The 9,271-nt window shown below is 35.9% G+C and overlaps 2 protein-coding genes across 5 annotated transcripts in view; both read right to left on the reverse strand.

The window, feature by feature from the left end:
• Nucleotides 1-355: 355 nt before the first annotated feature.
• On the reverse strand, nucleotides 356-4,979 carry LOC111437143 (UDP-N-acetylglucosamine transferase subunit ALG13 homolog). 3 transcript variants are annotated; one of them, XM_023075007.1, is made up of 5 exons: nucleotides 4,792-4,979; nucleotides 4,315-4,426; nucleotides 3,952-4,153; nucleotides 2,617-2,713; nucleotides 356-899 (listed from the first exon to the last, which is right to left on the reverse strand). In XM_023075007.1, exons 3-5 carry the CDS (start codon nucleotides 4,129-4,131, stop codon nucleotides 643-645), a joined length of 534 nt encoding a protein of 177 aa, XP_022930775.1. In that variant the 5' UTR covers nucleotides 4,132-4,153; nucleotides 4,315-4,426; nucleotides 4,792-4,979; the 3' UTR covers nucleotides 356-642. The 3 variants fall into 3 exon arrangements, with proteins under 3 accessions (XP_022930775.1, XP_022930767.1, XP_022930781.1); XM_023074999.1 differs by lacking the exon at nucleotides 4,315-4,426; XM_023075013.1 differs by lacking the exons at nucleotides 4,315-4,426; nucleotides 4,792-4,979 and adding an exon at nucleotides 4,590-4,657.
• A 1,558-nt stretch (nucleotides 4,980-6,537) lies between these two features.
• LOC111437121 (ribosome biogenesis protein BRX1 homolog 1-like) overlaps nucleotides 6,538-9,271 on the reverse strand; it is a 5,902-nt gene continuing 3,168 nt past the window's right edge. For both annotated transcript variants that reach the window (XM_023074975.1, XM_023074965.1), the window contains 4 exons: nucleotides 8,822-8,923; nucleotides 7,520-7,588; nucleotides 7,313-7,411; nucleotides 6,538-6,902 (listed from right to left, as the gene is read on the reverse strand). In XM_023074975.1, coding sequence (XP_022930743.1) covers nucleotides 6,771-6,902; nucleotides 7,313-7,411; nucleotides 7,520-7,588; nucleotides 8,822-8,923 — 402 coding nt within the window. In that variant the 3' untranslated portion in view covers nucleotides 6,538-6,770. The remainder of the gene's footprint in view (nucleotides 6,903-7,312; nucleotides 7,412-7,519; nucleotides 7,589-8,821; nucleotides 8,924-9,271) is intronic.

Genomic DNA, 9,271 nt, shown 5'->3' on the forward strand with positions numbered 1-9,271 from the left:
GATCAAAAGGCTCTTCCAAATATGATGAGTGTCATTAATTGAGGACTTGGTGATCTTCATCACTCAATGGCGGATCAATCAGCATCACTCACGTGCCCAGGAATATCATTGATGCCAAAAGCAGCTTCTCTACCACTTTCTGGAAAGCGTCAAAACTGACTGGACATAGAAGGGTAGGTACCTGCCATCTTACAACAAGCAATATAGAAGGGTATCTGTAGCCAATCAATGTGGCTTCTTGAAATGAACAGTTAAACTTGAGATGAGAATCAGACCTTGGTTCGTGAAAAAGTACAGGAAGTATATGCTTATGCTCAGGAATTTCTCAGTTTCCTTCCATTTCGTAGATCAGAAATGGAAGATGCTTTGAACAAGCAGCAAGGAAAAGACAGAATATGTTTCCTCAGTGTTTGGTAAACAACACAAAAATTATGGTACCTATTGGCAGTGTCTAAAACATGCCACTCTTTTGAGTACAAAAATGTGGGGTGAGGAATCGAATCAATAACCTTTTGGCTGAGATATAATATGTTAACAAGTTGGATGTATGCTCAGGTTCGCAAGATGATGCAATTCCTATTTAACATTTAAAACTACAACAATTAAAGAGTTTAATTTGGAGAAAGAGGCTTTACAACCTCATCAATCTTCAGGAAAACCTAGAAACCTATTGATGAGTCTTGCAACTGGTTTAGCATCACCTTGTGTGTATGGAATGAGAGAGTCCAAGTTCATGCTCTCTATAGTCTGATGTAGCGTTTGGGGACGAGCACAATACAGATGCTTCCTCTCAGCGAGTTCTTCTGCAAGTTCAATTTGATGATTGTCCATTAGATCTTCGTTCACTACCACAATCAAAGGTTTACCTAGTCTCAGTGTCTCAAATATGCTGCCGGAACCTGCACAAATTGGAACCAAACGTCAAGAACAGACCCAAGCACAAAGGAGCGCAGTAGTTTGTCTTAGATTGAAAAAAATTATATATAGAAAAAACTTTTTAAACCTTTCTACTAATTCTCCCCACCGTTTTAAAGAAATATTATGCTTTGTGTGTGCGTATTTATGAGTATAGAATTTTGGTCTATATCAAGATTTTTGGTTCCAGCCATAATTATGAAGGATAAACAGGACATAATGAGTTCTGACTTTCCTGGCATTGAAAATATGAAGGAAGGATGAAAAGGATTATCATCCAACAGCTGACACAAAAATTCAAGAGTGGGCATGACTACACCAGGCTTTATCATCCTTTCACTTTTCAAACAGAGAAGACTTTCGGTTTTGGAAGCTGAACTGTGGTGGTACACTCTCTACAGGTTATCTAGCACACGTCCTTGTGGCTTGGGGTCTATCAAATAGCACCCACTTTTATAGAGTCTGGAAGGATAAATTCCCCAAATACGGTAAAAATTTTCCCTTGGGAGCTTAGCCACTTTTTTCCCATGACAACCTCCAAAATAGAACCCCAAGGCTGGAAATTCTCCCCAAACTGGTTCCCTATATACAAGAAAAAAAAATGACAGAATCAAACGCGATAATTTTATTTCCATCTCCTTCGCTGCTAGTTTTTGGGACCTAATACCTTCTCCTCTAGTTGGTACACATCCCTCCAAGAGGATTCTCTGGGTATGCTAACTTTAGTCCTTGAAGGGTATTCAACAGAGTGAAAAATTCTTTGGAACTAATTTGTTGGGGTATTTTTGTGGTCCACGTGGAATGAAAGAGACACTTGAACATTCAAGGAAAAGGGAAAAACTGTGATATTTTTTTCAAATCTTTTCCTTGGCTCTAGGTGTAAAAACTACCATCAATTTAAAAGTTACAGTATGATTCCGCTTTTGTCAAATTGGAGGTGTTTTTTGAAAATCTCCTTCGATCTGGGATCGGCTCGCTCCCTTTTTACATTTTTCTAATTTCAAATCATTTAGTTTCTGGTAAAAATAAAATGCATCCAACAAATGACTCAACAATGCAAGTTTCCATATTAAACTCATAAAGTATAAACCTAAAAATTTTAACTTTTTACAAGTCACACAATAGATAACTTCATTCATTTAGACGCCACAGTATAATTAAAATGATCAGGTTTTAGGTGCCCAGGTGTGTGCCTCTTCAAGGGTGGATTTTTCTGTGAAGTGCGCCTAAGTCTGCCTTTCAAAAGTGGTTAATCGAATGCTTGGCAGGGACAAGACTTAAAAATAGAGCCAAGTTTTTGTGGAATCATGCTGTTAGAGATTTTTATGGCTGCTGTGGAAGGAAAGCATTTCTCTCCCCCCAGTCCTAAGCTGTTTGTTTTTTTGTGTTAATACAAGTTCTTTATGTCCTTTGTAAAAAAAAATAAAAAAAAATACAAAAGGAACCATTAAACTGTATGCTAATATTTTCTCTCAGATTAAATAGCACATTAATTCAGATGTTGAGGATATTACCTATATCAACGTGCATGTCATAGAAACAAGTGCACCAGATGACAAAATTACAAGAAATAACACTAACGAATCATGATTCATATCATCTAGATAAGGAGATGCCAGTCATAACCCAGAGACCAAATAATACTTTGAATCACATTGTATGGACAATAAAGTATAAAAGCAGAAACTTGAGGCAATTTACCAGCATGGCTAATTACAAGAGATGCTGATTTTAGATGATCTGCTATGCTTGAAGAGAAAGAGAAATATTCTACAACAAGCCCATCTTCTCCATGATACTGCACATTATGTATTTTATGAGAATTGAGAAGATGTTGCATTATAGATCACTTTAAACTTTTTGATAGAAAAAAGGAAATTACTTTTAATTATATATACAACAGCAAAAAATCAAAGTTCATGCAGGTCCAAGCCGGAGGCTGGTTGGAAAAGGGCTAGACCAGAATTTCTTGGAATATCTTTCAGGCAAGCCTCAAAACTTGGAAGAAGATCAAAATGAGACTCTACATGTGCTCTCAAAGCAGGGTGTTCTTCAGTAGAGTTAAATCATGAGGATGTTGATCATTTTTTCATGTGATACTCTCTCTTTCAATAAATTTTTGGAAGATCTTTATGGAATTTGTTTAGCTTCCAGTCTTCCCTAGGATTGTTAGATGGTCAATCCTTTGTATGTTGTATGGCCATCCATCCACTTTTGAAGTGAGAGGTTTTTGGTCTAATTCTATGAAAGTAATTTAAGAGGAATTTAGTTTTAGTTAGGAAAATCTGAGCCTTGAAGGGAGAAACATTACCGACAATCGTTGTACCAGATATAGAGTGACAATTTTTCTCTAGATTGTTTTCTCATAAAGGACTAACATCATTGACTTTTTCTACGAATTCAGAGTCTAGACGGTGTGTGTTCTCCTCCTATACATGCCAGATGTAATGGAGGATATGGAGCACATTTCATGGAAATGTCATTTACCCAGAAAATTTGTGAGTGTTAGTCTAAAGTTGATTAGAGACTTTCAATCTGTGTTGGGGAAGTCCTTAAAAAAAAACGTTGAGATTAAATAAAAATTTATGTTTGAGAAGGCCCTTTTGCAATTTACATTCACCATTCCAAGTTAGGGAAGCTTTCTTTACTTGGCACTTTTTTCTACTATTTGGTAGAATATTTGATTGGAAAACAGTAGATTGAATTTTAAGGGTGTAGAGATTTCTTCAGAGGAGGTTAAAAGTTTGGAATATTTCGATGTCTCCCTTCAGATATTGAACTACATGATAATTCTTCTGTAACTATGAGTTAATTCTAATTCTAAACAACTGGACCCTCTTTTTTGTAATTTTAAGCTCCTTTTAGACTTGGGCTTGTCCTTTTGTAACTTTTTCATTAAAAAAAATGAAACATGGTTTTTCATCACAATGAAAATGTTAAATACGGTTTGAAAGCACTATAAACCAACCTAAGACCACATTTATTGAAATGAAACTAGGTAACAAGTAACATAAGAAATGATACACAAAAAAATACCTCGGTTGGATTATATGTACCACGTCCCATTTGAATGAGAAGGTGGGTGTAGCCTCTAGCATATAATTTCTGTTTTACTTGCTCAGTGTCTACTGCTCTAACCAAAGCATCAAAACACGTTGTTCCCACGGTAACAAACACCATCCTTTTAAGTTTACCGTCAACCTCAGTATCCCCCATTCCCAATTTAATGATTCACCACCTGGCGTTGCAACAGACAGGAATGAGCAGCTTTAAACAAAAGCATAGCAACAACAAGATATCATGGGACAAGGTTAAAAAGAAAAATCATCCAGACGTATTGAACATATCCAAGAGTGCAGAACAAAGATCTGAAAACTATCCATAAGGCCTCAAAATAACCGTGAAATCCCAACCGAGAGGAACTGTTTGTTCAATTTCTTCTCCCCCTTGCCCTATCTCTCCCTCTATTTCATGAGCAGACACTTATCCTCCCCAGCCATACATACAACAACTGAAACAAGATTTTCAATATAAGAAGCCCCGACAAGGGTCATTAACACTACACACACGGACATAGTTGTGTATATGGATCTATTTAATACTTCATAATCATAATACATAAACATATAAAGTCAACAGAACAAAAAAAATTGCAGTTCACTAAGAAATCATACAATTTCTAGGCAATTGACAATGGTAGAGAACTCATGATCCATCATTTAACCAAACAAAGCTCAAATAAAAACTAAACAGAGAGTCTACAAACCATTGGACTGAAACACAAAAAGGAAATGGAAAATAGTAAAAACAAATAAAATCAAAAAGGAAATGGAGGATTAGGCTATTAGAGTATTAGAAGCTGCTGCTAGGGTTTACCTTAAGGTGAGAATAAATTTAGGGAGGCTGGAGGAGATCGGCAAACGGCGGTGGGCGATTGTTCCAATAATCAATGACCAGAAGGCAAAGAAATTGAAATTAAAAGAAAGATGGAGAGAAGAAAACCGCAAATCAGCCGGCGTGAATGGTGATGAGATAGCCGCAGATTGTCGGATCTCGAAGGCGTATACACAACTGTTGTTAAATTATGAAAATTACTTTTCCATTTTTAAAAAATATATTTGTTTTAATTTTCAAAACTTAATATTTTTAAATTTTAATTACCAATTAATACTTTATTTCTAAAATATTTTAACTACGTCATTTGAGTTTAATAGATAAAAGTGAGAGACACACCAAGAATTTGAATCATAATTTTGCAAAAAAATCCCAAAAATGATAACGAATAAATCTATGAAAAAATAACATCTGGATTTAGCTTGAAGATCAATATTAAAATTAAAGAAAACTTATTTTTAAATTCAAGATTTGAATTACTCGAGATAACTTGATGAAGGCTACGTCAATAACTCTATCATACAAATTTGTAAACTCAAATCTGTCACACGAGTCTCTTATCATTCCCCCTAAGCGCAACTTATCGACTAGATGCGAGTAACTTAGATATGATTCTCCCTACCCCTTCAACTGTTGGGTTGATCTTGGACAAGAGGGGGTGAATCACAAACTAAAAGGGGTTTGCTAGTGTTTTTTTTTACAATGTCTCCACAATTGGATTTAGACGATTAAGAATGTCCATATTCAATGTGATATTGTGATTCAATCCTTGAACATTCTACTCCAAGACTACATACTTATCTATTGTATCTGAGCTTAACCGGCTACATGATTTGGTTTAGTGGAACCCACTTACTTATCGATCTCGTTATTTTATCTTCTTTGTTGGTAGACACCTACCTTAAATGTCAGGTCGTCAGATTCATTTCTGTCTGTCGCCTAGATGTTATGGCTCATGTTGTTGCTCGTGATTCTAGGGTTTAGTTCTTAACACAACACAAAGTTTTTTCTCACAGATGATGCCAATTGTTGATATCGAAATCTAAATCGTCAAATCGACGATAAATTTATATTACCAATAACAAAACGTGCCTATAAAATAAGGAAAAGAACATCATGTGGTTATAAGTCATTTACACTTGGATGCTTAAGTATGTATTTGCTGCATATCTTGAAATGTCGTTAGAGACTATATTTTGTAACTGTATATATGTAATGTCTACTTGAATGTCTCGACACCCTACAAAAATCTCACAGAGTTATCAAAATGACATCATTACAAAATGGTTACTCAATCTCTCCCATTCAAGTTTAATAGACTCTTCAAGTGTCAAAAAGTTGGTCACCAGCCAACTCATAGTCTTTTCTCTCATTCAAGGTAAATTTTGCTCAATGACGTTCATCAAAGATATCTTGATCAATTCTCGAGAGATCGGTTGAAGCCTTAATCGGCTCTCAAACATTAGCCAAGTAAGCTAGGACAACCCCTTGAGGATTGGCCTATTATGATTTTCGGCCGACCCTTGAGCCTATTGGTCGACTCCTCTTGCATGGGTGGACTTTTTATGCTTGCTTTTCTAGGATCTAACTACGTTTGTTCTTATGAACTTTTGGGTCGTTGCCCTATTCTTCTTGCGTCTTTTATTACAGTAATCGTATCTCAACGAGTTGGAGTTTATGAATTACGGGGCTCAGGATATGTTTAAGAACTCATTATACCCAAACAAGGGTTGGAACGAAGCTGTTTTCTAGTAAAACTGTATCTAAAGTAATTCACTGAGGAGACTTAAACAAAAAATATTGAAGGTACAGAAACCGAATTCGAGCTTCAAGTAAATAACAAGGCCAAAATTTGCACTACAGATGACACAGTATTATAGATTATAGATCAAATTCCGATTTCATACTGGAGGTAAGGAACTCGGGTTCGGAGTCTAGACAAAATTAAGTCCATAGAGAGACTATTCCTTCCACATATCAGCAAACTCATCTTGTTCCAATGGATTCGATAGCTCGTGCATCTTCCTCCTCGTTTTCGCTTTGACTTTCTTTGAGTATTTACCGGCTTTCTGCTTTTTCTCCAATGCTCGAATCTAGGGATATGTTTAATGGTTAAATTTAATGGACATAATAAACATGAGCAAGCAGGTATATGTTTAATGGTTAAAAGTACAGATTATCAGACTCAATTGCAAATTCGTACAAAATGAGAAACTGTTCTCTGAGGTATTCTAGAGAATATTGCTAATTTTGGGTTTTACACCGTGTAAAAGACATTACCAAAAGCATAATGGTAAATGAGATGAGCAGATCATTTCTCAAAGACACTTGAATTGGAAAACATGAACTTAGAGAAACCCTAAAAGAATAGCTAATGTCTCAACGCAGTTTGCTCTTCTTGATAATTAATGCAAATGTGAGCTCTCAGAAAATATGTAAAAGCAGGTTGAAAAGGCATAGTGAAGACATGTAATCCCCGAAGATAAAAAAGTAGTCATCTAACCTGGTTTGGTGACACGTAAAGCGGGTTCTCGTATAGGGTTGGACCTCCAAAACTTCCACCAAATATCTTGATTGGATTTAAACAGAATCGAGGACCAACCTACAAAAAGAAAAAAGGAAAAAAAAAAAAGAAATCTTTGAAGTCGAATAAACAAAATTGTGAAAAAATCATATTTATAAACTAAGCAGGACAAGGAAAAATAGTAACCTCGATGAGTGTCATTTTATCTAGTCCTCCTCGGGCAACTTTATCTGATTCATTATGTGGAACAGATATCTGATCACACCAAACAAACATGGCAAACGCCATATCATGAAATAATGGTTACTTGGGGAAGAGATCACACCCACACAAATCAGGGAAAATATACCAACAATTATTGCAAAAGTGAACATATATTTTATGGAATAAAAAGAAAATGCATAGGCAAAGGAGTCTAATAGGAACAGGAAACTAGGGCTGTGCATGGGTTAGGTTGGGTCAGGTTAAGGCACTTTATGGGCCAACCCAAACCAGTTTATCTACTAGGAGAAACTGAATGCAGTATCCAACCCAACCCACCAACCCTAAAAGTCGCGTCATTCAATGGTTGGAAACAGACAACAATCGAGAGAAACAAGAGGCCAGGATCAGGTGGAGAAGCTGCCAATGAGCGATTTGGAGTATAGATGCAGATGAGGAGAGAAATTTTAAAGCCTAGAATGAGAGAGACATAGGAGACTGCGCATGGAACAGCTCTGAAAGGGCTTGCATGGAATGAAGATGCAAGTGAGAAAAAACAAAGATTGAGATTGATAGAGAGGAAGGAGAATCGAGATAGAGAGGAGAGAGGATGCAAAGCCGACGAGAATCGAGGTAATGAAGCCTTGATCATTACCTCTAAAAATTGAGCGCTGTTTTTTTTCCCACCATTTTTCGTTGTAAGGAAGCCTTGGTCATAACCTTTCAAAACTAGAAAAAGCTTTTGACAAGGCAGACTAGATCTTCCAATACAAACCAAGAAGGGAAACCAAAGCTTCTAGAGGTATTTGAAAAGAAAATGCTCTCATCTCATTCTTTTTTTAATACTCCCGTTTCTTGGACTTAATATCATTTATATGTAAAATGTCTGAGCTATTGAACAATAGTTGTGACTCTTCACAATAGGTTTGACCATCTTTCTGCAGCTCCAAGGCGGGCTTCATGGCCAAGCTCTTATCTTGGTCTTCATATAAAACGCGTCGATCAAAAGACTCAACCAATTATTAATATACTTCCAATGTCAAAAAATAATTGACATCTGTACTGAAACTGATAATACTCGAAGTTTTCCCGATGTCTTTACCTGCCATGATGTAGAATATATTTTTCTGCTTTCATAGGCCATGTTTTAAAAAATGTGGTGAGCAAACATTAAAAAGAAAGACAACATCCAGTACATGATTTGATTGTCAAGTAATGTATGCATTTGGACGCTATACACAATTGAGAGCATCAAATTCTGTAGAAGGTAGAATAAATAAAGCATACCTGGTAATTTCGGAACCATATGTGGTCATCAACAATGGAGAAAACAAATACATGATCATGGTATGGTTTAGAGTGTCGATGCTCCTTCGGAGTCCCAAATATCTGAGGTAAAAAACATAATTGATACTAAAATTATTACAAATTAAAATGTGACTTCACAGGATTTTTAGCAATAATATCATAAACTAGAGAAGCAACTAGGATCTATAATTACTTTTTGCAACATAGCTAGCAGGGCAGAAAATCAAACAATATGGCCATCTTAATTAGGAAATAAATAAATGCAGCATGAAAAGGTAATGATAGTATTGAGGCACTAATCCCAAACTTATGTCATAGCACATTACATTAAAGAAGTGCATTGACGAGTATTCTTTTTGTTTTATTTTACATTTTGCATGATAACCAACTTTTATTCGGAAAAATGAATGATAATTCTTGGGGGAGGGG

The sequence above is a fragment of the Cucurbita moschata genome, unplaced genomic scaffold, assembly GCF_002738365.1.
Source record: "Cucurbita moschata cultivar Rifu unplaced genomic scaffold, Cmos_1.0 Cmo_Scf00003, whole genome shotgun sequence".
Lineage (NCBI taxonomy): Eukaryota > Viridiplantae > Streptophyta > Magnoliopsida > Cucurbitales > Cucurbitaceae > Cucurbita > Cucurbita moschata.

Coding starts and splice junctions, on each gene's coding strand:
- LOC111437143 (XM_023074999.1), bottom strand. CDS start 4,131: ATGGGGGATACTGAGGTTGACGGTAAACTTAAAAGGATGGTGTTTGTT. Junction 2,714..3,951: donor GTACATATAATCCAACCGAG/GTATTTTTTTGT, acceptor CATAATGTGCAG/TATCATGGAGAAGATGGGCT. Junction 900..2,616: donor TCTTGTAATTAGCCATGCTG/GTAAATTGCCTC, acceptor CAATTTGTGCAG/GTTCCGGCAGCATATTTGAG.